Source organism: Colias croceus, chromosome 26 (genome assembly GCF_905220415.1).
Source record: "Colias croceus chromosome 26, ilColCroc2.1".
Lineage (NCBI taxonomy): Eukaryota > Metazoa > Arthropoda > Insecta > Lepidoptera > Pieridae > Colias > Colias croceus.
In genome coordinates, this window is record NC_059562.1 from 669,816 (window position 1) to 697,693 (window position 27,878).

Below are 27,878 nucleotides of genomic sequence, written 5' to 3' on the forward strand. Positions count from 1 at the left end.
CTAACGCGCGCGCCTTGCAGCTGCGCGTCGTGCGCGCCTTCAAGTCCACGCTGGAGGACCTGGAGGAGCGGCTGTCGGCGCACGCCAACGCGCCGCTGCGCCAGCGCCTGCGCGGCCCCCAAGCGCCCGCCGCCGACTTCGCCTACATCGACGACGCCGAGACCACCGCCTTCTAGCGCCCCGCCCCCGCACCGACCCCGACCGACCGACCGACAGTGACCCTGAGCGACCGACACTTGTCCAATCGCGAGGCCGACCGTGGGGCCCGCCGTAGGGAGTGTGACGGTAAGTGCGGCCCCGCGCGCCCGCGGCCCGGCCTCTCAGTGGTAGAACTGCATGCGGTGGTGGTATTTTCAAAAGAGCTTCCTCCCGCGGTATTGTCGCGAAATTTTTTAAATTTTCCACCGTAAACCGCATTCGACAACATCCGATTTTTTAACAGATATAAATATTTAAAATAAATTAGACTCCATCCCGTAACGTCTTCCCTAGATGTACGTGCGGAACGCGCGCGCCGAGCCCCTTTGAAAATCGACTCGCGATACATTTCTAATACTGATTGCGCCGACGGTTAGCATGAGCCCCGTCTTGCACGTAGCTCGCCCCCGGGCCCGGCACGTCCCCACACGTCCCCACACGTGAGGACGGCCGCTCAGCGCCCACGCGTATGTGAACCTTCGCACATGGATCGTGAATGTCGACTTTGCTCCGTGAATGGCGCCTTTAGCTCGCGCGACTCCACTGACGCGGGAAATTTTGAATTTTTTTTTTTATGATACATGTGCGAAGTGCGACCTCCCTTAACGAACGTGTGCGTGTAATTAGTATATAAGTCCAGAGTAAATTGAAGAATTGTTAGTACGTGGTACAAAAAAGTTGTTTAATTTTTGTCATTTTGTAATTATTATTTTTTTTTTAACTCGCTTCGCATTTAAAGTGTGATCATGCTTATGTTACAGCGTTTGCATGTAGACAGATGTATGTGAGTATGCACAATTTGTATTTTTTTTAATTAGATGTTTGGTAGATTTTCATAGTTGTGCGCTGATCATATTTTAATTTATTTAGACTCGAAAGTAATATTAGTCGTAGAAATCTGTTGAGATCTGTATAAAACTACCAAACCTCTAAATTTAGATTAAGCAGCTAAAACGAGGAAATAAAATCATAATATGTATGTCTCCACTACACCAAAACTAGAAAAATAAGTACCTAATTTACCATTTAATATGCTTTTACATTTTATTTTATTTTTTGTTTCTTTTATGTTTTAACGTTGACTCGGTTGTGTAAGTACTTATTCAATAAGTTTTTTTCTTTTTGATTTACGTGTAACGATTACTTATTATAATGATTAATGATAAACATAACTTAACCGGCATATAAACGACCAGTAAAACTCATTTTAATAAAGTATTTATTTGAACATGTCTATATTTTATTTTCATTTATATCCTCGAACCGAATCGCACTAATTATCGCGTAGCTCACATACCGGAATCTTTTTTCTTGACTTTCCGTAGTTGTAGTTTTATATCACGGTAATTTTTTACATTTTTTTTTTGTATATGCTACTGGATGCCCTTGAACTCCTAACCCAGCTAGTGAATGACCCCTAAATTAGTTTAGGCACTTAGGTAGAAACGAAAATGCTGACAATTTTTAACAACTAACAAGCTGCCATGCTCACTTCTAGAAATTTCGGAATTCTAAAACCAAAGCTTGATGCTCGCCCCGGCTCCGGCCGGTTGGCGCGAAGCGACTGCGCCTGTCAGCGGTCAGCTGTCAGCTGTCGGCTGTCGGCTGTCAGCTGTCAGCGGTCAGCTGTCGGCGGTCAGCTGTCAGCTGTCGGCTGTCGGCTGTCAGCTGTCAGCGGTCAGCTGTCGGCGGCCTGGCGGTTGGTTCTAGAACGCCGCCTGTCCTTCTGTTTGCGTATCGGCAACAGCCGGGGTCGAGCGGGCCGGACTGACTCGTCCGTCATTGTTTTCCAGCAAAAGGCGGACATATTGGCTGGCCGCAGGATTTTTGTCAATAATTATTTGGCGGAGCACAGGAGAATCAGCGTGCAATCCGGCGGCAGTTCCATACCAGCCCTCAGCCCAGTTTCGCATCAGAGCGATGAATAAACTCAAATATATATTATATACTAAAATAAACATTATATACCGAAATACATAAAAATAGCGCGTAAAAAAGCTTGAGACAGATAGTGAGTTAAACAACTGCCAATGAAAAATACGCCTTTTAAAATATATTCTCGAATATAATTTTTTTCTGAAATCTTTAACGTAGAATGTTACTAAAAGTATTAGAGTAAGTTGCAAATTGAATATAGTGTAGTGAATAATGGTGCACCAATTTTAAAATTAAATTTTTCGCGATTCCTTTTACATGTCGTTACGAAACGTGTTTATTTTTCTACGAAAAATATATAATCGTGATAATTTAATATTAATTTTTCTGTAAATAAAACATTCTTTGGACGATTTCTCTTGTCGATGTAACGTTGTTGTGTGTTTGAAAGTTAAAATTTTATATAAAACATATAATGTGCCATTTTTATATAGAAATGATTTATAAATTCCGCTAACGAGTGCTTTTTAATGATAGGATATTTGAATTTGCTTGATATGTTCTTGTTTTCTTTATTTTTTTTGTTTCTGAATGCGTCAGTAGTTTGTGCCTTTTTAATTATTGAATTAATGTGCTCGTTGTATGTGTCCATAGAAATAAGTTTTATGGTCGCTTCCTTGGAACAGTTTCAGACGAGCGGTCCTTTGAAAAATATCTAATTATTGTTCCGAAAATGCATGGAGTATCTATCGTTGTGTTACTTTTAGAAATGCATGCATTTTTAGACTATAGTTATAGACTATACTACTTCATTACTTGGAAACTACACTGTCTACATTTCCCACACTACATTTACCTTTCCTTCTTCTCTTTAGTTTTACCTTCTAATTATTTCAACAATTTATTTGTTTATCTTTCTACAGGTTTCAAGCAAATTTAACTATCCAACGTAATATATTCTAAGATATTAACATTTGAATATTTATATTGTATCTAATAATAATAATAATTAGTGAATACTTTTAAAACTTCTGCACTTCGTGTAGTGAAAACTTAATCAATGCCTGCTTATAATTAAGGGACTTAGGATCTAAAACTACGAAAACTACGTGTCTTGGTGTACACCAAAGCTAGGGATAAAATTTTGGAAAAAACAATTTTATTATAACGCTTGAATATTTCACGCAAATAGTCTATACACTGACGGACCATAGCGGAGCATGATCTGCCTAAACCACGTGGAAGCTTCATGTTTTAGTAATAAAGTATCTATACTCCAAAATTAACTTTTATTTCAACCGTTCGCTTCGCGTCGGAGAGCCGCATAAATAAGGTAATTGAAGGAAGCGTCATTTTAGCCGTTGTGTCGATATCGTCAGACGTGCGAATGTTTGTCGTGAGATAGACCTGTAGACGCTTGGCTTGTCACTGTCGCGCATGCGCAGCTTGCACTAGACCCGCCGCCCGCCGGCCCGCCGCCCGCCGCCCGCCGGCCCCGGCCCCCGGCCCCCGGCCCGCCGGCCCGGTGGCGGGCGGCGGCGGCGCGTAGCCGACGATAGATCTGGTATGTGAGCGACCTCGATGTGCGCTTCTAGACAGCATGCGACGCGCACCCTCGTGTGCGACACGGACACACAGTCACACACACGCACACGACAGTGTCATTGGTTTAATTAAGCTTACGTACCTCCATGCGGGTATTATGTACTTCGATGTTCAATTGGTTAGTTATTTTCTTTTAATTTTAGTTTTATTTTACTTTTTTTTTTCAAAAAAAAAAAAAAAAAATTAAACGGAGCCCTGGATGGAAATTGTAAAATAGTTATAAGTGCACAACCCATGAATGTGCTTCTTACGGTGTAGGAAGACCCTGCGTTATTTTTTATTTTATCTGTTTTTTATTTAATCTGTCCTACGATCTTGACGCTTCGAGGAGCACTGCTTCCGTCAGTCCCTCCGAGTCTATCTTCTACACTATGTGCAGAAACTATCATCGCCACTGACTCCGACGCTGCTCTAACATCCAAACGGTCCCTCGCAGAGAGAGGGCACCATCGGCTCGGGAACCGCGAGTCGATTGGATCGCAAATGTAAATAGCTATCGGCATCGTGTACATAGCTTGGTTTAGAGGAGCGTCGGAGGCATGTACTGTCTGCACGGCTCGGCCGCCAGGCCTCCTTCGAGACGTGATCTTTCATATTCTTGTTTTTATTTTCTTTTCCATGAATCCCCATTGCACACGGAAGGTCATAGGTGGCGAGTTACAAGAGCGCTTGATTCCTGTGCCCTACAGCAAGACATCTACCGATCAAGCTGTAAGATTTGATAAACGCCTGCTCTTTCACTCACCTCGTTTGTTTTGTCTGTTTAATTTTCCCTTTAATGTTCTGTTCGACTTACTGTACTCTAAACTTACAGATGTTTCCGTTGTTACTGTTTATCCTTTCTTGTCTTTGCGCTGACCCTTTAACTTCACCGTGTCGTGTACCGATCCTTCTCCGAGCTACCTTCTCGTTGTTTGAAATTAATCGGTCAGTGTCGCTTGCATGCTACATCGAGCACGAGTACCGTACCGCATGGTGTTCATTCGAAAAGCTTTACGTCAATGTTATTCACTGTTTAGTTGGATCCCATGCAACGTGCAATACGTTTGTGCCTATTTAAATGGAATATAAAATAATACTTTTTAAAATTTTGAATATTTAATAATATTTTAAATGTTTATCATTAAATAATTTCAAATCTGAGGATTAGATTCATTCATCTTTTTAGAAAATAGTTATTAATGTTATCATTAGAGGTAGGGTCGTTAATGCTAGAATTAGGCACGATCCTACTCCGCAAGCTAGTCATCTAGATAGAATACATTCCAGCTAAATTTATCAGTTAGCATCATCACTAGTCATAGTTGTATATATTTTGTTGCGACACATCTTGCACTCGAGAACCGGGGGATCGCCATGAACCATCAAACAGATAGCTTTTAGTTTAGGACTCGCTTAAAATCGGTCGTTAGGTTGAGCTTGCTTTGTCGGGAGGGAGACACGTTGCTTCGTACTGTGCTAGCGGGAGGGCTCGCTCTAGACTCTAGAGGGCGCGCCGCATGCGCACAGTGCGCGGTAGTTACACTGCATGCGCGGGATCGCACAGCGCAGGTGAGCGCCCGCACGGAGCGGCGTGAGCGCCCCTCCTGCGATGTTCGTGGACCGATGTGACTCCAGTTTTCAATTTTACGCTTCCGCCTCTTTTTAATGGCTCAATGTGCTTATATTTGTTTTATTAATGAATTCTATATTAATGCTCCTCTCGATTCACCGCGTCAAATTAACGTGCAGAGCCACGAAACGTTGTTGATTTCTCAAAGACGTTCGGAGGTGGATCGAAAGGGGCCCGATGTACGGACACACGCAATCTCTGGCTCTCGCCGACTACGAACGATCGACGCATATATTAGTCCTCTACTACTACTACTGTAATCCCTAGCACAGACTGTCGGCACACTGACTGTAAATTTCCACTTTCTCCGCTGCGAACGCAACTAAAATATTAAATTTATCAAATGAAACCTTCCATCGCTTCAACTGGTTCACGCCCACGTGGCGAGTTTAGTTGCGTCCGCGAGGCGAGCGTAGGGCAGAGTAGTCGGCGAGCAGAGAGCGCGTGTTTGGAGCGGGTGAGAGCGGGTTTGTGCGCGCAGATCCGCGTGGTGAACGCGTTCCGGCAGGGGCTGGACTCGCGCGGGTCGCTGGCGGACGCGGCGCTGGCTGAGGCGCTGCGCAAGCAGACGGCGCTCAGCAAGCGCTACTCGCACTCGTCCAGCGTGGAGTACGAGCCGCCGCGCGACGCGCTCGCGCCGCACGACCTGGACGTGGAGCGGCTGTCCAGCCACAGCCACACCGAGACCGCCGTCTAGCCGCCCGCCCCCGCGCCGCCCGCCGAGCCCCCGCGCCCCCGCGCCCCGGCGCCCCCCGCGCCCCCCCGCGCCCCGCGCGCGACTCGTTGTTGACTAGTGTGTTTAATTCGATTGTTTTGAAATATTTTATTATTATACGCGCGCCGCGACGCGCGCGTCTGTTGAACGAATAAAAAATATTGTAATAATTAATTTTAGATTTAAGCGCGAGGCCGAGCGAATGGGCGTGTGTTTTTTGAAAAAATAAAATAAAAATGTTTTCGCGTAGCGTCGTGTCGTCTCGCACGGAATGAAATGTTTTATATCGCTTTCGTCGCAGACGCGCCGCGGGGCGGCGGGGCGACGGGCGTGGGGCGCGGGGAGCGGGCGGCTCGTCCTTTTGTATAAAGTCGTTTCATTTGTAGCCGCATCGTCGTTTATATACGGATGCCGAGTGATATAGCGCCGCCGCGCCCCCGCCGGCGCCCCTGCGCCCCGCGCCCCGCGCCCTAGCCCTGCGCCCCCGCCCCGCGCCCGCACGCGCCGAGCGCTCGCTGTACGGGGGACTCGCCTCGAGTTATGACTTCGTATTCGTATTGTAAACTTTACAAATATAACACTAATTACTCTCTAGGAAAATCTAAAAAGATTCGCAAAGCGTAATCCCTTGTGCGTGCAAAGTGTGGACTTCTGTTTCGCGTTTCGCGCGCATCGTCCCTTCCCGAGGTCGGCTCGAACGGACGGAACGGTTAGTTCTTAGCGTCGAATAGATTATTGTTATGATACAATTTGAATAGTGTATATATAAAAAGGGATAAATGGTAATGGAAAGTTAGTGCGTAATTTAGTATCTTAATGATTATAGCGTATGTAAAAATTAAATTGTACCTTTTTACATCGATTGGAATTGTTAACTGTATGCAATATTATTATTACGCTAATCGCAATAATCGCAGTCGATCGCGAGACTTTTCGGACCGAGGGCATTGAACTCGTGCGCCCGACGGTTCGACGGGGTCTCATGTCCTACGCGAAAGGAACTATTTGAATATCTTCCACCTGTCGGTTCATATGTTATACATTATTGTTAAGTCGGTTTTCAAAACTCGGCACACACTACGACGGCTCTGCAATACACTAACTGACGGCCGTAGTGTGTGTGATCTTTTATTGACTAATAGGTCCGAATAGGATCGCGTTTTTTACTCACTAAGAAGGTAAATCGAATACACTCCTTATAAAATACGTCCCTCGTATAGCCAGTCGCACGGTACGATTAACACTAAATTATTGAAGTATTAGTTAAGGTGTTTGTTATAAATTTCAATAACTTTTCTTTTTTGTTTTGACGACCTTTTCCCCTAAATCTAAGTATACATTTAAGTCATATCTCGAACGTAGACGCATCCCGGGTGCGCGCCCAGGCGCCCGCGCCCCTGCGCGCGCACCGACGTAGTCCACTTTAAACATCTTCAAAATGTTTAAATAGATAAAATTGTATAGCTGAAGGTATTTATTTGTAATGCTAGTCTCTTATGAAAACATACTAACTATTCAATTATTATAACGTACTTATTGATTATTGATAAATACTTCAAGTTTATTAAACAAAGTATAGTCTACGATGTAACGAATTGATTTTGGAATTTTTTCTCTATGAGCAATAGCTAGCCGCGCGGCCCGCGTGTCCCAGCCGTGGGGCTCCGGGCCCCACACGCAAGGGCGCGGGGCCCCGGGGCCAGGGCCGCGCCCGCGCTGATAGGCGTCGTAGGATCGCAGTGGCATTTTCAACTTATAAAGTAAGGAGAGTTAGTGAGAGTCGAACAGCTCGCTGCCCACTTGTTTTAGTAATAAATAATATAAATAAAGTGAAACGATGTAGCGAATCGGCAAGTTCAATTTTGTATAGAACGTTTCATAGTAGCGGTATTGAGAGTTGTTACGTTTTACCGGTGAGGCTGGAGCGCGTCGCCGGCGCGGCCGGGCCCGCTCGAGACACGCGACCATTTAACTATTGACGATCTTGTAAGTAATCGAGTATTAGCTTCGGTAAAAGCCTTTTTAAGAGAAGTTAGTTAAAATGAATCTATTGAAAGTTCATATGTTTAAATGGTAATATTAGTACGGTTACAGCGCATATAGGCCATGGTATCGTTTCGTGTATTATATTGCTGTTTCGTTGATATTCGTTACGTACCACGTGGTTTCCGATGAAAGACATATGTTAGGGAGTACTGTAAGTAGGCGGTCGCCGCCACCTACCTAACAACCAATTGTTTTGACATGACAATCTGCCACTAATCATTTTAGATAATAAGTACCATTGTTGTATTTTTCGTCTCACAATAAATGAAAATCTATTTTATTGTTTTTAATGTTGTAGTTTCATTTTTACACCTTTTAATAAAGAGCAACTGATTGAGCGTAAGTATGTCATTATGAATAACTGGAATTTAGGCACTTCTTAAGAAAATATAAGATGAATTTAGCATAATATGTATATTCTATGATATTGACTCACAAAGTAGACGCTACACAAAAGCATACATGTGAACTTGAAATTTACATTTGACCCCAACCCAAAACCACTGAAACGATTTTCCAATATAGAAATATCTTACTACCATGGAAGCATATACCTATCGACCACCTAGGCTCAAGTTATAGTTGTTAAATATGCCAACTTCGGGGCCTTAGGACTTGCTACTGCGGCCCTGTATATTTTATTTTATTGGTATGTATTCTAAGGCTAATAAAATATGGCTAAAATATCTAAGTATAGAAAAAATGTCAACCTTGTAAAGATTGAAAATCTCAAACTGGTTTTTTCTTCTAGTTAAAATTAAACGGCACTGCAGAACCGATTTGTTGAGAATATTACTCATAGCTATATTTGTAGGTGAGGGGTTCCAATACAATTATTGACCAGATATGGATTATTACCTTCTTAAAGAAACTGTCAAAAAATCAATTGTCTTCTATGCCTAGCTGGACCGATTGAATTTCGCCCACAGAAATGTTATGTATAAATTAAAAAACTAGAAATAATAGGTAATAGCACCTGTAGAAGTACTGCAGTGGGTGCCTTCTAGTATAATTTGAAATTACTAACGCCATCTAGTTTAACATTGGGAATTAATATTACAGTAATTACTAATGAGTAAGTAATTGTGGTAATTGACCACTGATTTAGTTATTCTAAAAACACATATTTCGCCTCCGTGATAATAGCGCTATAATAACTTCCCTTGACCACGGTGAAATATCTCATTCCCGTGAATTTCCTTTGCCTACACGAGCGAATCCGCATTTTAAAGCTAGTATAATAAAATATATTACTATTCCTTCATCGTCGTTGATACAACGCCATCTAGTATCTAACAAGCTGAAGAAATTAAGCATTGATACAAAAGTTATGCTCGCTGACAAAAGTCAACATAAGTATATTAATTATTTATTGCAATATTAACTTACGACTTACGTGCACTTAATGTATCACAGTCTATAGTCTCAGTTATACATCCTTCCTCTATGGTCTATAGGTGACAGAACGATCGAATTATCACAGAGCAAGTAATGATAAATATTATGCACAATGTACCATAATAATATTATGTCGCCGTAGAATCGGAAAAACCTTCCAAGTTTACCTATTTATTCTCTCTCGAAATTGTTAACCAGAGTAATATCAGAGGTAATCATCGGAGTCTGGAGGTATCTTCAGGTAGTACCTACCTACGTCATGGCGGTGCCCCCGCCAATCTTGCCCCCAGAATCCAGATCCAACCCACAACCTAACAATTTTTGTGTGTCCCAGTGTTTTATGTATTGGTTATTAAAAATAAAGAATTACAAACGTACATAATTTTGTTTTATTTATTTTGTCCCCACAAACTTTTTTTTAAATAAACAGAACATGATCAAATAGACTTCCCAATAGAATCCAGATAATATTATTTAAATAAATGTTTTATACGTATAAGTAGGTAGTGTCTGAGAAAACATATATTTTTATGAATTATAGTTTTTTTAAGCATCTTACTCCATGAATAAATATTTGAATGAAAGTAATGTTTTTAATGATTTGATATCATAAAGAGCACTTTATAGAACAGTTATTTTTTTTTTAACTTCTTTCTCAATCTCCTAAACGGCTGGACCGATTTTGATGAGTGAACTCCATAGGTTACACCATACCCTCCATAGGTTCATAGGTTACACCTAATAATGAGGGTATCGGAAATAATATTAAAAATTCTAATTGTAGAAACTAGTAGTAGTTGTAGTGTTCTGTGTTAAGTTTAAATTGTGTGACAGGCTTTAGAATCCGTAAGAAATAATATTAGTTACCTAATCGCAAACATTCATAAGAAAGAATTTTTTTTCTTTAAAACGACTCTACCGTTTTCGATGAGATTTTTACACACATAAATTATTAACAATAGATACCTATATTTTCGCAAAAATCATTTCTGTTAAAAATAGCCCACTGAATAATTATTATTGTACTAACTATGTAGTTACGCTACCGAACCGATTTTTACAATGACTGAAGTAGATAAAATGTACCCAATTTACATTATTTACATGCAAAATTGTTATTTAGGAACTAAAATGTATTTACAGCTATTATTGATAATAGCACAGACTAATAATAATATACTACGTATATAATAGTAAGTAAGTAAGTAAGAAAACAGAAACGGTACGATAGGTAGGTACTAATATGCATCATTATGAATAGGTATAAATATGAATATATAAATGTATGATATTAAACTAAACCTAAAAGAACAATACAGTAGTAATACAGAAACTCAAATACCTATTCTTATTGAAAGTGGGTTCGAATTCACCACCAAATAATGAGCAGCCGGATCGACACTATCATTTTGTATCTATATTATTTAGTAAATAGATTTTTTAAATAGACTACATAATGCTGTTTACATTGCTGTAGTACATAATGCTGTTTTAGGTACTCATTTTCCCCATGGTGATAATATAACGTCATTTAAACAAAAAAAATAGTTGTATAATATTATCCTGAATCTATAATTAAATAGGATTTTTAACAATTTAACAGCAACACAGATTCATTGTTCATTTAAATTTGTTAGGTATAGTTTCTGTAATTATTTCGTTCTAGTTACTTTGATACTTGACTTTCGTATATTATCGGGTTCTTAATTATTAGACGGTCTCAAACCATGCTTAAATATTTTTATGTTTTTAACTAACTTAGGCAGATAGGTAAACCTTAATCAAATAAACTCTCAATTCAGAAACCGGCCTGTAGTCTATCTTTATTTAACGTACGAATTAAGTCATTTACCAATAACAAAATATAGCTGCTTATCTTAACCAATAAGTAATCAAATTGGAGAGTCTGTTTTTTTAATATTAAAATAACCGCTTTTTATACGAAATGCGTAGGTATGGATGTAAACACGGTACATATGGCAAAATAGTAATTTTTACATTTTTGTCGGTCTGTCTGTTTATTCTGGCTAAACTCTGGAACGACTGGACCGATTTTGACGGGCTTTTCACTGACAGATAGCCGATAGGTGATGTTATAAGGAGTCTTAGGAGTAATTTTTTTTATACTGATATTCCCACAGGAACAGGGTAAATAATAGGAAAAACTAATGGGTGAAACCGCGGGTCGCAGCTACTGTAGGTATGTAAATAAATAAGAGTAGGCCTTCTATAAAACAGAGTAAAGCTCTTTCTACTATTATTATTGAACACTAACTTGCTTTCGATATTAATAATTATTATTGAAAGTCCGAGTAAGACAAGAATGACAACATTCGATCACTGAATTCTGCATTTACGAACCGACTGAATAAATTTTTATGAATTACACGTCTACTGAGACTAGGTAGCTTGTTTTTAACATTGCATATTCAATTGCCGGGTGAGTGAACACATGAGTGAACAGCCGCCCAATTCAAAAGTTTGATGACTATGGGCATAATGAATGCCACTGTACAGTTTTACTTAGTTTACTTTTTACGTTTTATGCAGAACAAAGTGCGTTAATACTTACAATAATAGTTGAATTTGATATTTTTGTTTAATAGCATTCAATAATGTATAATAAATATAAATCTTTAAAAAATAGAATAAAAATCGACTCCGATGCGAGATTCGAATGTGGCGAAACGCGGATTCGAATTCCGCCTCGTGATCGATTTTTTTCTATTCTTTATTAATTTACATATACAATAATAATGAAGCCAACAGTGAAAAAAAATGTTGAAAAAAGACTATCACACTTTTTACTATCGTGAGTACAACGGAATAAGGTGAATAAAAATAAAACAACAAAATACTTATAATTACGTTTATTTACAATAGACTCTCATTACACCAACGCAAGTATACAAATCATACATTTATAGGCTTTTTCATCTTAATTATATATTTTAGACCTCTTTGTTCACAGCTAATCAGAGCAAAGAAACAGTTTTTGGGACATATTTAATTGAACAAATCACGTGCGTGTGTCTGTCTGTTAGTTTGTCAGTGCAGTGCGATGAGTCCCGGCGGCGGCTCGGGCGGCATGAACCCGGCCAGCGGGAGGGACAGCGCGGGCTCTGGAAACAGATACATTCATTTATTAATGATGAATGATTTATGAATAAGTTTTTAAGTTTAAATTCAATCAATTTTAGTATGTTTTGCGTGTTCCTGTATGTTAGTGCGTGCTCTAACGTATTGGTGCGTGTTCATGTGTGTTAGTGCGTGCTCTTACGTATTGGTGCGTGTTCCTGTGTGTAAGTGCGTGTTTCTGTGTGTTTAGCATGCATGTGTAGCGTTCTAGCGTGTAATTGCGTGTTTATGCGTATAAGTGCGTGTTCTAGCGTGTAATTGCATGTTTATGCGTATAAGTGCGTTTTATAGCGTGTAATTGCGTGTTTATGCGTATAAGTGCGTGTTCTAGCGTGTAATTGCATGTTTATGCGTATAAGCGCGTTTTATAGCGTGTAATTGCGTGTTTATGCGTATAAGTGCGTGTTCTAGCGTGTAATTGCGTGTTTATGCGTATAAGTGCGTGTTCTAGCGTTTAATTGAGAGTTTATGCGTATAAGTGCGTTTTATAGCGTTTAATTGAGAGTTTATGCGTATAAGTGCGTTTTCTGCTGCTACTGTCCCTGTTTGTTTGTTTGTGTGTGTGTATACGTGTTCCTGTTTATCTGTATATGTGTATCCCCTCACCGGCAGGTCTGGGGGGCGAGCCGGGGGGCGGCGGGGGCGGGGGCAGCGCGTCCCACAGCGACACGTGGTCGGGGTGCGACGCGGGGCACGGCCACGCGCAGCCGAAGCGACGGGGGCGGCGACGCTGGGGGGAGAGTCGCATCGAAATTGTTACAGCAATAATAAAATTGTTTTGTTATGATGCTAACTAGTACCACTCAAACATATACCACAAAATAAAACTATATTATAAAGATTTAAATTGACGTGTCTGCATTTTTTTGTCAATTCAACAACAAATATTAACAGAGGTATTTTTTGTAGACGTTAAGTTTTCAAAGGTAAAACAGAAAGTGTTAACATCTATGAATTGACCCTGATCAAATTTATTTAAAAAATAAGATATGTTATTCAAACTTAAGATACACAATAAAAACTCAATTAAAATTTTAAATAGAAATACACATAAAATACCTTTGGTGGTGGCTCAGTATCCGAGTCCTGTCCGGGCGCGTATCCGTCCGCAAACCGAACCCGCTTGGCCACGCCCACACTCCTACTGTAAAGTTATTTAAAGTTAAAAACATTAATTGACAAATGCTAAAACAACTAAAGTAAATTTGAGAAATACTTAAAAAAAAAATCTAACTAATACCTCAAAATAATACAAAATGCTACAAGAAATAAATTTGAGAAATACTAATAAAAGAATAGCTTAAAACTAATACAGAATTTGTATTTTTCGTGTAAACTTACTTCAAGATCCCTTTTTCCTCCTCCTTATCCGCTTCAGCAGTGTCCAATTCTTTCGCCACGTCTCCTAAAACTGGAATTTGTAAAACATATTAGTAACATTTTTCAAACTCGAAAGACCAATATTATAGTGCTTATTTAGCTTTATTTGCACATTTTTTTCTTTTGGTCTATTTGGGGGTGGCTTCACTGTGGTTAGTATAAAAAAATATAGATTTTTTTGTTTATAATTGACAAATGTGGTCTAAAATGCTACGCGAAAAAAAATTACTATTGAAAATAATGATATAAGTTATCTTATAACTGTCAAAATCTCAAAAAACGATTTATGAATACCTGTATCCCTCAAAGCCTGGTTTATCCTGTCATCCAATGTACTCCTCTGTCCCTCCTTCCTCTCCTCCCGCTCCTCCGGCTCAGTCTCTTGCGGGGTCACTTCGCTGAAGGTCGCCGGTTCGGCTCCCGTCGAGAAACAATCTCCATACTGCAGTCTGTCTGACGCGCCGTATGTGTCCATGTACGCTTCGTCGTAGCTGTAAGTTATTGAGTGTAAGTGAAGTCAATCTTTTAGTGAAAACGGATTACATGTGAACGAAGGTATAATATGAATGAAGGAAATTAAGTGAGTGTTACTGCGTATAAGTGAGTGTTCCTACGTATAAGTACGTGTTACTGCGTATAAGTGAGTGTTACTGCGTATAAGTGAGTGTTCCTACGTATAAGTGCGTGTTACTGCGTACAAGTGCGTGTTACTGCGTATAAGTGCGTGTTCCTGCGTATAAGTGAGTGTTCCTACGTATAAGTACGTGTTACTGCGTATAAGTGAGTGTTACTGCGTATAAGTGAGTGTTCCTACGTATAAGTGCGTGTTACTGCGTACAAGTGCGTGTTACTGCGTATAAGTGCGTGTTCCTGCATATAAGTGCGTGTTACTGCGTATAGGTGTGATTTCCTGCTTATAAGTGATATTTCTGCGTATAGGTGAGTGTTCTTGCGTATACGTGAGCGTTATAGACTTTAATTTTTTTAACAAGGAAAATGCAAGTAGTGTCCAGTCATTTACCTAATAGGCGTGTTATCAGTCCGGTTGGCGAGGCTCTGTATGCGGTACACAGGCTCGCCGCCCGTCAGCACTATGTTCACTTCGCCCGGCTTCAGACCTAAACACATTCACACAAAATGAATTAAATATGCTTAGGTAGATTTTATTTCATTTATGTGGTACCAAAACAAAACTACAGTAAATAATAAACAGGTAAAATACAAATTTAACATTATAATGATGCCAAAAATGTCCCTACGTCAACAGAAGTTACATTGAAAGTTTTTGTTAAATTAGTTTTCAGTGACGACCGTCAAAATAAAGAAAATTAAAAACTTACGTAGTTTAAACAGGTAAAGGAGGAGTTAGGAGCGTAGCGACGAGTATTTTAGGAGTATTTAAGAGTATATTAGGTTTAATTCGAATTTCCGCGTGGGCCGAGCCAGGGAAAAAGTACTTTTTGTTTGTGACTTTGTGTAGACAGACACACACACACATACCCCATCTGGAGGGGCGGCTGGGTGGTGTGGGCGCGGGCTCGGCGCCGGCGCGCCAGTCGCACTTGATCTCACCGCAGCGCGCACGCACCACCGTCTCTATACGCGACACGCCGCCCTCCACCGGCGACAGCGGCTACACACAGACACACACACAAATAAATAATTAAACCAAAAAATTCACTTTAGCCATGTTAAATAGGTTAGACAACCTTTGGATTATTTTAAGTAGAAATTAATAATAAAAAAAGCGTGTGTGCCGAACGCACGTCACGTGCACGAACACATGACGCGGCCACGAAATTTTACTCTCAACGCGCCTAAAGGAGTATCACTTTAAAAATAGAAAGTACTACACTTTAAAAATATATTAATATCATCAATCAAAGACACGAATTAAATCTATAAGAAAAAACAAATCAACAACTAATTTATGAGACGAGTGGAAAGTGTGAAATTATCTCACCCTCAATGCCACGTGGTGTTGGTGCGCGAGCGCAAGCTGTTCGTACATCTCGTAGTTGTTTTCGCCGGGGGGACTGTCCTCCTTGCCGCTCGCATACCTACCCACTTCCTACAAAATACATTAAAACAACTGTTTTTATTTGTCATGAAATCAAATGATTATTGATAATCCATCGAAGAAAGAATCGATAAAACAAAAGAAACGCATTAATAAACACATTTTGACACATAGGAAAAACAAAAGATAAATCCATTGGTCGTTGATAAGATCCGGCTCGAAGGACCATTGTTCATTCGAATACAATGGTCCTTCGAGCCAGATCAAATATATTATTGTCAATATAATACACTTAAGATCATTTACGATGAGGCACTGCGAACTTTTCAAAATAAAAATAGCTATATTCATACTTATTCTGAAAATAAACTGAATAAAATCTATGACAAGTGATACCTTAACACTACATATAGATTCTTGCGAAGAACATTGTGAAGTTTCGTCAACAGGCGTCTTCACAGGCTCCTCTGGTGTCAAATCCGCTTCTATTGATTTGTTTGGACTCTTGTCTGTTTCTTTTTCTTGTGATTCCTGTGAAAGTTTGTATTTTATTGTGATCATCATGATTATTTATGAAAAGGACTTATTTGCTAAGGGTATAAATTTAGAAAGGCAAAATCTGACTTGATATGGATAAAATTAAACAGTATATTTAAGTTTTTTTTGCTCGATCAAATGTAGAGCTATATTTTTAATCAAATAAAATGTTCAATTGGATAAACATGCTGTAAAAAAGCCATGGTTGAATGTTCTTGAAATTATAATATTTTAAAATACATCTAGATAACCTGTGAAGTATCCATTTCATAATCCATAGACATTTCTCCTTCTGAACCTTCGTCACATTCCTTGCAGCATTAAAGGGAACAATAATTGAGTTAAAATACAAAAAAATATATACCAGATTTTAGAAAACTTTCAAACACACATAAGATTAAGTTCCTAGCTGAGCCCCGCGATTTCTTTTCTCCTATTGGTCTAAGCGTGATGATAAAAAGTCCCTCGATAAATGAAACTATCTAACAGCGAAATAATTTTTCAAATCGGACCCGCGGTTTCTGAGATTAGCGCGTTATTATAGCTCTTCAGATTTAATTTTGTTTCAGCCCATGTCTAGGAACTAGAGTGAAAATATAACTTAAAACACAGCTTACCTTTATATCTTTTGGCTTTTCTACGCTGCTATTTTGCGAGTCTTCCTCCATTAAATTCAGCTCACTTCCCCCTTCATTGCTTGTCTCTTTCTCTTCTTCTACCACAACTTCCTTCTCTTTTTCTACCTCACTCTGTACATTTATCTCACTATCTTTTTCCTTAACTTCTTCAATCTCTTCTACGCTCTTTACTTCGTCTTGCGCTTTCTTATCTTCTACTTCTTTCTTAATTATCATATTGTTTCCAACAAAGTCATTCTGTAATTCCTTAACGTTAATAATTTCGCGTGGTTTTTGTCTTCTCGGCGAGAACTCCATCAATTTTTGTCCTTCATCGTCTGTCGTTTTTTCCGTTTTAATGTTATTTAATATATTAACGTCGAACAATTCTTCTTTCGTTTCCGATTTTTTCGTCTTCTTTTTACTCTTGTCGTGACTCTTCTTCTTGGATCTCTTTCTCCTGTCACTGTCACTGCTTTCAGAAGATGTTTCACTGGACGAAGATTCGGAGCTGCTTGATTTAACCTTTGCCTTCTTCTTCTTTTTATCTTTCTTTTTTGCCTTTTCTTGTTTCTTTTTCTTGACTTTTCTTTCCTTTTTATCTAGAAATTATAGATATTTATGATAATTATAGATGTTCAGATGTTTACCAAACTCGATAAAAATTAAATACTTTCAACTACTTGGAAGTATAATTTATACGTTTGTTTGTAAAGATTTATTTCAACTACACATAGTTATCCATGGATTTATCAAAAGCAAAATATTAATTCTGAAATAAAACCAAATAATCCATACCACTTTCTGAGTCGTCATCAGAAACATCCCTCTCTTTCGTCTTCTTAGTCTTCTTCTGTTTTTCCTTCAACTTTTTCAACAATTTCTTGCCCATTTTTCGACGCTTTGCCGATTTTGATTTCACCTTTTTCAATGCCTGTTAAAAAATATCATATATCATACACATAGAATATCTAAACTCGTATATAGCAACAAAAGTGGCTCGTTCCTGAACCTTAAAATCTATTTACTTAAAATAAATCTTACCTTCTTTTTAAGCGATTTCTTTTTCTTCTTCGAGTCCTCTTCGCTGTCAGAAGGAGACGACGATACTGACGTCGAGTGTTTTCTCTTTCTAGGCTTGTCTTTCTTCATTTTCTTACTGAATCAATTAATACCATCACATTTACATGAGTAATTTTCCCATAATGTATTCCCAGACATAAATAAAAAGAATTTTCTTTTGTAATAGAAATATAGTTGCAATGAGGAAAGCAAATAAGTTTAAAGAATAATTTATGCTGAAACTCAACTAACCTTTTATCTTCCTCTTCTACCTCTGATTCCTGACTCCAACCCTCGCTGCTCAACTTTATCTTCTTTGCTTTCTTCTCTTCTTCTTTCTTCTCCTCCGACCCTTCTTTTCTCTTCTTTCTATTCTCTTGCACGGGAGTTGTACTTCTGGAGACTTCTTTCTTTGAATCCATCACTTCTGGCCACACAGCTTCCATAAACCTAAATTGCACAAATTTTATTTATTTTTCCCATAAAATAGTACATAAACAACTAAAATAAATATCTCTTGGTACTTCTGGTACCCAGGGAGCAGTTATGAACATTAAATAAGGTCTCTAACTTCAGTTAATATTCAAGAATTCCACACAAGACGACATGAAATTTAATTATTTACCATTCATCTGCTCCACTGCAGCTATCAATGAAGAAAAACATAATTAAAATTTGCAAAACCAAGAATCAAAAAGTTCGATGTCACGTTGCATCTGCTAACACGTTTTTGTTATATCAATGTCAGGGTAATTATAACGACGGTAATGGTGATGATGATGATAGTGGTTGTAATAATATGAATGGTACCAATGAGGGTGATTATTTATTACGTTGATATCCTATCCTACTAATATTATAAATGCGAAAGTTTGTGAGGATGTGTATGTGTGTGTTTGTTACTCTTTCACGTAAATACTACAGAACCGATTACAATGAAATTTAGCACACATATAGAGGGTAACTTGGATTAACACATAGGATAGGTTTAATCCCGGAAATCCTACGGGAACGGGAACTATGTGGGGTTTTCTTTGAAAACGCGGGCAAAGCCGCGGGCGGAAAGCTAGTTGGTTATAAGGATGTCGTGAATGATTAAAATGAAGTCGATGCCTCACCTCTGGTACTCCTTGTCGAGCGACAGCTCGGGCTGCTGGCTGTCCTCCCCCTCCCACTCGCTGGAGGGCTGGAGCCTGCGCCCCTCCACGAGGCAGGCCCCACTCGCCGGGTACCAGTTGCGGCACTTGGGGAACGGCTCGTCCGATATCCTGGACCATTTTGGTTGGGAATTGTTTGAGAAACTGATTATTTGATTAATATTTCTTGAGAGTATTGACAAACAATAACATCTACACTAACAATCGCGCCCAAAAATTGTCCGAAGCAAAACTTTGCCTACGAATATATTTGGCAGAGTCTTCTAATGAAAATATACAACAGATTTTGAACATTAATGCCACGAAATAAGATATTAATTTGAATGAATATTTTATTTAACAATCATTTCATGAAATGAGCAAATCTACGATATGGCCACGACATATTATACATATACATATTATAGTAAGTATTCCAATGATAAAAAAAAACTTAATATTTAAACGTGTATAAAATTTGCTTGCGCACGTGACATTCATACACTATGTGTATTTAACTCGAAAAAACTATCATAATGTAAAAATTGCCATGTCAGCACATTAAATTAAAAATTGTTAATTGTAAACTACAAAAAAGTGAGTTACACTTTTCAAATATTTTTTTATTTTTATTATTATATTATGTTACCTGTTTTCATGAATGATATCAAACAGCTGTTATAAGGATTACATCAAAATTGACATGACACATTGACAAAAACAATATTATTATTCAACACAACATGCAACATAATATATTTTCGAAGCCTCCCATCGTAAATCTATTATATTAATATTATAAATAAGCTAACCTTATATTTAATTAAGCCCATACAGTAATATTTCTACGAGTAATTTGTTTTTATTCATGAAAAGTAAAATACATGTAAACAATACAATAAGACAAAACGGTTCGACTGATGCGCGCGAAAATTTGACGTTGACGTATTTACTTTTTCACAAGTCTTATTTTTTTTAAATCGTTCAGAAATATTCATGTTTTTAAATTATGCAGTGGTGTAAAACAAAAAAAATATATTTGGACATATTTATAAAAGTGATAGGTATAACTAAAATTTCAATTTTCAAATTAGCATTATGACGCATTTAACTAAAATAAAATAAAAAATATTTATGTTTACAGTTAGTTAATCTTTAAATGATGTGAATAATACACCCAAAAAATGTATTTCGACGAATTTTCATAGTAATTATTAATTCTTAAAGTTACATTTAGTCTTAGATAACAAAATAAAAGGCAGATGGAGCATGACAATCATCCATCGCCCTTGTCAAAGAAAATACGAAATCAAAAACGAATACGAACCTCCGCCAGTGCTATAGCGATTCTAGTGTCATGCAATAAGTCAAAAGGGGTTCGCTATTTTAGTAAAAAAAAATGATGTCTTGTGATATTAAAACGCTGTAAAATTTGTTCCCGAAAACAAACAAAAAGATAAAACAACGTTTTACAGGTTCTCTGTAGATTATTTGACTTATTTAATTATATAAACAAATAATAATTTAACATATACGAAGGAATACAAAACTTCAACGTATGCTGCCAGTATTTTGAAAATGAGTTTGCCATTTTTATAGATAAAACGTTAAAATGGTTAAAAGATATTCGAGGTAGTGCTGTTGGATTTTTCGATAGTGAATGTGATTATTTGTATAGTGTAATAAAAGTTCATGATCGTCATTATAAATGATAATAAATGGTTTCTTCCTTCTTTCTTTCTAAAAATAATAAAATGTCCCGTGTTCTAGACTAAAAACTACCGCTATCCACATTCATATATTTTGAAAATAAAAAATAATATAGGTAATCATTGTAATTTTGAAACATTGTTTTTATGTAATTTATTTAATTAAAAATTTATCGTTGTATGTTTACATGTATACTCACTGATCACAACCATAGACTCGGTCGACGAGGTTCATCTTGCACATCTCGAGCTCCTCGTAGACCACACTCCGGTCCTTCACACAGGAACACCCCCGAGGGTTAGTGGTCCACCACAGTTTTGGATCTGTACGCGTTTCTCTATAAAACACGTTACGTTACTTATCAGAGAAGAAACTAAATACTTAATTTGATAACTAGGAAAAAAAAATTGTTTTAAAAAGCTTTTTTTTTCTCCAGGTCTTCGACTATTTAACACGCAATTTATTTACAGACTATAGAGTGCATTATCAAAATTCAAAATTAGGTAACTTAACAATCAATCTGAACAATGATTAATGATCTTATAATACTTACTTGTAACACTTATTCCTATCATGTCTAAATAACAACGGCTGACATATCTTCAACACAAAACTCCATGTGTCCAACGAATCCACCGTCGCCTTCGACATCTTGCTGGCATTGAGAGCATCATCCAATTCCTTCTCTATGGATAACCTAAACTCTGTTTCTGATTTATACCCACTTTCTGTTGTATCACTAGTTTTATATCCACTTTCGCTTGACCGATATCCATCTGAATAGTCACTCTGTTTCCTATCTTTCTTGCTATCCAGTTCTGGCGTCACAGACTTCGATGTTTTGGGAGTATCGTCATCTTTAACTGGCGATATATCATACTCCACCAACCCTTTATCTTGACTGTCATCACTGAGTTCACCAACTTTTATCTCATTTATCACCGATTCCAAAAACGTATCGTCGTTAATGCCGTCGAGAGATAAATCTCTGGAACTGTCATCTAAATCCAAACACTTTTTAATTGGAGAATCATACAATGACAACTTCTTTGTTTTTACTTTTGCGAATTTTTCAATGTTAGAATCGGCATCGAATATGTCCAATACCTCCTCCTCATTATCATCTATTTCATATTTAAATGAATCCATAACTGGTTGAAGCTTTATAGATTGCTTATCGATTATAGAATTTTTGATTAATTCATCCTTCTTAGCGCGATTAGCTTTAACAATGTCGGACGGTTCTCTATAATTCTTGATTTCTGGTAAAGAAGAGCTTTGCGAATCTGATTTATCATCAAATTTAGGGCTTGAGCTACTTGTCTTATCGTCGTTATCGAGCGACCAACTGTCGCAGACTAAATAATCACTTAAAATGACATCAGTTTCTTTTTCTGCAGTCTTTTTTGACTCTTTAGATGTGGACGTGGTAGGTTTGTGTTCTGAGACTTTTTCTCTTTTTTCTTTGTCTTTCATTCTACTTTTTTCACGATCTTTGAATTTATCTTCTTTCCTATATTCAGAATATCGCTTAGAGCTGTACTTGTCAGATTTTCTTTTATCTGCATTCTTTCTATCGGATGCTTTCTTTTCCTTCTCTTTCTCTTCTTCTTTTTTCTTATTTAGGAATGGATTATCGTAGCCCGGTAATAGTTTTTGATAATCGAATTTGAAAGGTTTTCCCTCCATTTTTGCTTTTTTAGCTTCACGAATAAGTTCGTCGACTTTAGCTGGGTCTACAAAAAATATGTTAAATTGTAAGTTTACAATTTAAAAATGTCATCAAAACTAAATACTAAATTATGTACTTAATATAAATTACGAACTAAATTACTTCCTACTCATATGGTCATACAGGGCACTTACCGGATAAAATGTATTCAAACATACTAAATAAAAAGATGGGAAAATTGATTACATTGGCCCAGTTCAAATCTACATACCTACTTCAAATACTACGATACAATAAATACTTCATAAAAATACCATAACCCTTTAGAAATACACCTCTTTATAAAAAATACGTCTCCTACTTTTCAATGATAAATCCTTGACTCACTATTATGTCCATTTTTCTTCATTTTGCGGACAGGACGCGATTTTACATCAGCGTACAATCGAAACCGACCTATTTATATATTTATACAGTTAAATAAAAAGCACATGCGTTAAGATAGACATTTATTCAATGCAAAAACATAGATAATTTACTTATAAGTTTCACATTTAGTACTTTAAAAGTACCTAATAATGTTAATGGGTTATTAATTTTGTATTAATTCAAGTACTGTAAATTAGCAAGCAATACTCTAATCAAAACTTAAAATTATCTACGAAATCATTCCATGTATTTCACATACATTCCAAACATGCAAAATAAACTGAAAGTTATAAAAAAAATGATACAAGTACTCATGTGTGTACTATGAAAGAAGAATTAGTATAAAAACAAGATTGGTGTAACTTTTTATAATATTTCAAGAATCTCAAGTTTTTAAATTAAGGAGGAAAATAATCATTGAACTTTTACTTTTGAGATTCAAAAACTTAAAAACAAATTGATAACTTCCTTCTTAAAAGTGAGTTAGAATGAAAATAACACCAAACTCACCAATAAAACTCTTAATGGGTGGCATAGCCTTGGTCGGCATGGCTTTCTCACTAGTGGACGTAGGACAGATCAGACCCAGCGGTATACCAAGCTCAACCAGCTCCATCTTCCTCTTCATGTCTTCTATATCTGCGAGGGTCCGCCTTTGCAACTCGGTATATGAATCTATAACAAAAAATGTTTGTGTAATGTCAAAATTAAAACTTATGAGTCTAAAATAGTATTATATATGTCTCTAATTACTGATAACAGTTAAGTCTGATTTGCCCCACAACAAAAACTTATGCAATTAAAAAAATATTCCAGTTAAACAAAATCAACTTTATTCATAAAAGATTGAACAGCCATTCTGGTAACAAACTGGTGTATTTTTGGCAGCCAACAAGGCATATTGCTACAGTAGTGCAGAGGAAGTCAGTTTGAATCCTACCTTAAATAAGTTTGAAAGTTTATTGAAAAGTTTTACAAAAGTTTTACAATAAATCAGTTAAAATTTGGGGAAACTAAAGCATGTGTTAAGTATTTTGATGTATTCTTATTATTAATTTTAGTTACCTTGTAATGCTTTCCGTACAGTTCCTGGTTTTGGTGGTTTGGGCGGCTTTTGCTTGGTGTCCTGATCTTCAGGTTTGGGTGTAACCTTCACACTACTCAATTTTCCAATTAAAACCATTGTATCTGTAATTATTTTTATTTAAACAATTATAAAATGGAACAAATTAAATATTATTTTATTGCCTTACTTGATGGCACAACTTAAAAGGTCAATATAGATTTTAGTACTTACATTTGACTCTAAAACTAAAATTTTATAACTATCATTGAATAAAAATCCATGAGATCAGAATTAGAAAAATATAATAGCGTAAATGAAACTTAACTTACTTCCAGATCCACTGGGCTTTGGAGCAATAACGGGTGAAAGTGGAGCCTTCTTTTGTATAGAAAAAGCCCGGAGTCGTTTCTTAGCATTTTCAACACCTTTGGCCGACGATGTTACAGTTATTTGTTTATTTGCTGCCGTGTTATCCATGTTTATTGGCTGAAAAGCAATTTTTAATCACTAGTGTTAGTAATTCATGTAGATTCAATATTGTTTTTATTTTGGGGGTTAAGAATAAAGTTTCGCAGCTTTATCCTTTTATAAAAGGATATCATAACACTCATTTAATAACCCTAAAAAGATTATAAAATCGTCTCACCGATTGAGATAGTTTCTTAAAACCTGGTTTCCCAGGGTCTTTACTCCCGCCAGAATCCATAATTTGTGTAAAACCTCAACGAAGTTTCAAATAATCCTAATTCATGATATTGTAATCTAAATTTAACGTTTAATTATTATATCATAATTATAGTAATTTTAAACAAAACATAAAACAAACATTATGTATTTACGCCGAGTAACATTAAGCGAGGAAATTTGACACATTAATTTTTATCCTGAATGACATGAAATGAAATGCCAATTGCCAATCATTTGACAGCAAGTTTGGCAGTGACGCTGTTTGAAAGGTGTATTCTACTTGATGCTTACGCGAACCATTGACGCGAACAGATTTTTGCAACTCCAATTTATAATCACTTTATAATAAATATACTTATAATAAAAACCTATAAGTATTAAAAAAAATAAAATAAATTTTCCTATCCATGTTATATTACTTCGTACAAATAGCGGTTCGCCCGTTGTACATGTTTACGTTTTCTTTCCATTTACGCTTAACAATAATTTAGCTTTTCGTTTTTTATATTATAGAAGAATAATATTAGTAAGATATGTTGCACTCCCGTGCACTTCCCGTGCATATACCCCCTTATATGTTTGTGTATTATTGAATATAAAAAAGTATATAGGTATGAAAAAAAAAACACTTTTTCTTATTACAACTTATTTTTAATTTTCTTGAAATATATTACATGGGTTAACATTAACAGTTGGTTGGTTCTGCGCAGCCGGTCCGCTCAGCATTAACTGAGTTAGAACATCGTTGAATTTCAAGTAGAGTACTGGTTGCATTTGACCTGAAAAAAAAAACAGTTTTAAAATTTTGTACACACCTTGGGTTACATTATTGCATTTTTGGTTAGAATCTCTAATTTTTTTGAAAATGCAATATAACCTATGTTGCTCAGTGAAGATGCAGCTTTCTAATGGTGAAAGAATTTTTGAAATCGGTCCAGTAGTTTATGCGTGAAAACCATACTTACATAAATACATACAAACCTTTCCTCTTTATAATATTAAGTATAGATACAGATGAGTGTATGAGTGTTTATAAGATTATAATTGAAGTTGCTTTGGTAACGAAACTTGGTATATCTGCAGAAACATAAGATTCTTATATAAATGCATGAATGAGTCATAAATACTATCATTAGGTACCTGTTTCTGTGCTTGTATTTATCACAGACAGTGATGGCAAAGATTCATTCTTGATCGATGTATCGTCACATTTAATTTCATTAACATCAGCAAATACCAACTCTGGTACATTTGTGGGTACATTTGGTATACTTTCTGTTACAACCTCATCCTTCAAATTGGACATATTTGGTGTGTCCATATCTATTAAATTTGAAGGGTTTTCCGAATAATTAATAGCATTTGTCTCAAAAGTTGTTGTGTTTTCTCCAAAATATGGTGTGTATATCGGATTTGACGTATTTAGCGTAATTTGCAAACCATCTTTTTGCTGCTTTTCGGTGTTTACTTGCTTATTTTTTAAAGACATCATAGCTCGAGATATTTCATCTTGTATTTCTCTTTTGACATCTTCAGTAAGATTTAGGCAATTGTGACTATCTTTAATATATTTTGTTATGGGTTCATCGTCACTTGAATTATTTTCAAAGTCATCATTATTTGCTGTAACATGTTCTGATTTGAAGAGCTCTCGCCATTTTTCTAGCAAGTTATCTGCTAATTTCTGAAATCAGATATAACTTGAATTTATGAGAATATAGATCATAATGTACTATCCTATCCTACCCTATAAGAGGCAATTCAGTTAAAAATAAGTTTTAAACATGAAAAGCATGTTGTAAAATTTTTATAAATATACGAAAAATTAATATCAAAAATTTTGTAAGGTCATAAATGTACTGCCTGCATAAAAGTAAAATAGTGTATCTACAAATTACACAAATAACCAGACTTTTATTAATATAAAATGATAGCAGTAATGTGATATTAACTTACAAAATTCAAAGATTTAGGTATCCTCAACATATAATGATCTGCATGTGCTTCCAGCATCTCGCATTTCTGGCACAGATCATAATTGTCACAAGTTACACACTTGTAGCGGAATCCAACAATGGGATCGGAGCACACGTCACATATCACCCCATCATGTTTTGTTGGTTCGTCTGTATCTTCTGAAAATATTCAAGAAATAACATGTTTGTAAAGCTTATAACTACATGAAAAGTAGTGTATGTAAGTAATAGTTTTTTGACAGATAATTTCTTGTTTTTTAATTACATCTGTAAAATTTATAATATGCAAAATAATTATAAACTTCCCACAAAAAAGTAGTAGTTTTGAGATTTTAATTTGCATATACTCTGCGAGGCATGTAAAAACTACCGATTACTTTACCTTGTGACAGTGATCCTGGCAATCTTAAAGAAGGAATAGCATCAACATGAAGATGCTTATTTTTTATACATAATGGTTCAAAGTGGCGGGAACAAAATCTGAGTGATCTACGTAATTTCTCCATGTCCTGATCTAATAAATCTTCCTTTCCAGCAGCCCTTAACCATTGTTTTTGACTGGAACAACAATAAAATGTAACATAAAAAATAGTACCTAAGTACTGCTAAGAGCTACTATGTAGGCAAAATATAAGTAATCATATTCGGCGATAAAATGTTTATAAAATATTATGTAGGTACATGTATGAATGTTAATCATGCGAGAAAATTTGAATGAATTATAAACAATTTATTTAAATAAATACAAAATCACAAAAAGTACCGATGCTTTTGTTTTGGCAAGCTATAAAAATTTAAATGCTTGTTCGTTTTACTATTGCGGCCGCAGCCAACGACACAGCAATAATTAACCATTGCTTCGCACAAATACAATACAATTACAGAATTATTGTAAATAAAAATAAACAATAAATTGACAGCAATTTTGAACAGAGATTGAATTTTGACGCAGGTGACAGGTCGCACTCGCAGAGCCTTAATTTGGATGCGTTCAGGTGC

The 27,878-nt window shown here is 36.7% G+C and overlaps 3 protein-coding genes across 14 annotated transcripts in view; 1 reads left to right on the top strand and 2 right to left on the bottom strand.

The window, feature by feature from the left end:
- The window catches only part of LOC123703493 (plasma membrane calcium-transporting ATPase 3), a 133,622-nt gene extending 125,281 nt beyond the window's left edge, over positions 1 to 8,341 (top strand). For 6 of the 11 annotated variants that reach the window (XM_045651509.1, XM_045651510.1, XM_045651508.1 and 3 more), the window contains 2 exons: positions 4,321 to 4,389; positions 5,772 to 8,341. In XM_045651509.1, coding sequence (XP_045507465.1) covers positions 4,321 to 4,389; positions 5,772 to 5,987 — 285 coding nt within the window. In that variant the 3' untranslated portion in view covers positions 5,988 to 8,341. Of the gene's footprint in view, positions 1 to 20; positions 1,429 to 1,991; positions 3,546 to 4,320; positions 4,390 to 5,771 lie in introns of those variants that run through there. The other 5 variants (XM_045651514.1, XM_045651519.1, XM_045651515.1 and 2 more) reach the window with 3 other exon arrangements.
- A 3,963-nt stretch (positions 8,342 to 12,304) lies between these two features.
- LOC123703433 lies at positions 12,305 to 25,088 on the bottom strand. Its single transcript, XM_045651427.1, has 20 exons — positions 24,863 to 25,088; positions 24,546 to 24,702; positions 24,216 to 24,338; positions 23,661 to 23,825; positions 21,603 to 22,785; positions 21,249 to 21,386; positions 19,322 to 19,471; positions 18,456 to 18,653; positions 18,186 to 18,300; positions 17,940 to 18,075; positions 17,142 to 17,743; positions 16,384 to 16,518; positions 15,931 to 16,038; positions 15,468 to 15,600; positions 14,989 to 15,085; positions 14,262 to 14,458; positions 13,929 to 13,998; positions 13,647 to 13,731; positions 13,194 to 13,317; positions 12,305 to 12,571 (listed from the first exon to the last, which is right to left on the bottom strand). Exons 1-20 carry the CDS (start codon positions 24,920 to 24,922, stop codon positions 12,498 to 12,500), a joined length of 4,050 nt encoding a protein of 1,349 aa, XP_045507383.1. The 5' UTR covers positions 24,923 to 25,088; the 3' UTR covers positions 12,305 to 12,497.
- A 450-nt stretch (positions 25,089 to 25,538) lies between these two features.
- Positions 25,539 to 27,828, bottom strand: LOC123703434. 2 transcript variants are annotated; one of them, XM_045651428.1, is made up of 5 exons: positions 27,643 to 27,828; positions 27,262 to 27,437; positions 26,860 to 27,038; positions 26,044 to 26,587; positions 25,539 to 25,682 (listed from the first exon to the last, which is right to left on the bottom strand). In XM_045651428.1, the coding sequence occupies exons 1-5, from the start codon at positions 27,732 to 27,734 to the stop codon at positions 25,555 to 25,557; spliced, it is 1,119 nt and encodes a 372-aa protein (XP_045507384.1). In that variant the 5' UTR covers positions 27,735 to 27,828; the 3' UTR covers positions 25,539 to 25,554. The 2 variants fall into 2 exon arrangements, with proteins under 2 accessions (XP_045507384.1, XP_045507385.1); XM_045651429.1 differs by having other exon boundaries at positions 27,695 to 27,803.
- Between the last annotated feature and the right edge of the window lie 50 nt (positions 27,829 to 27,878).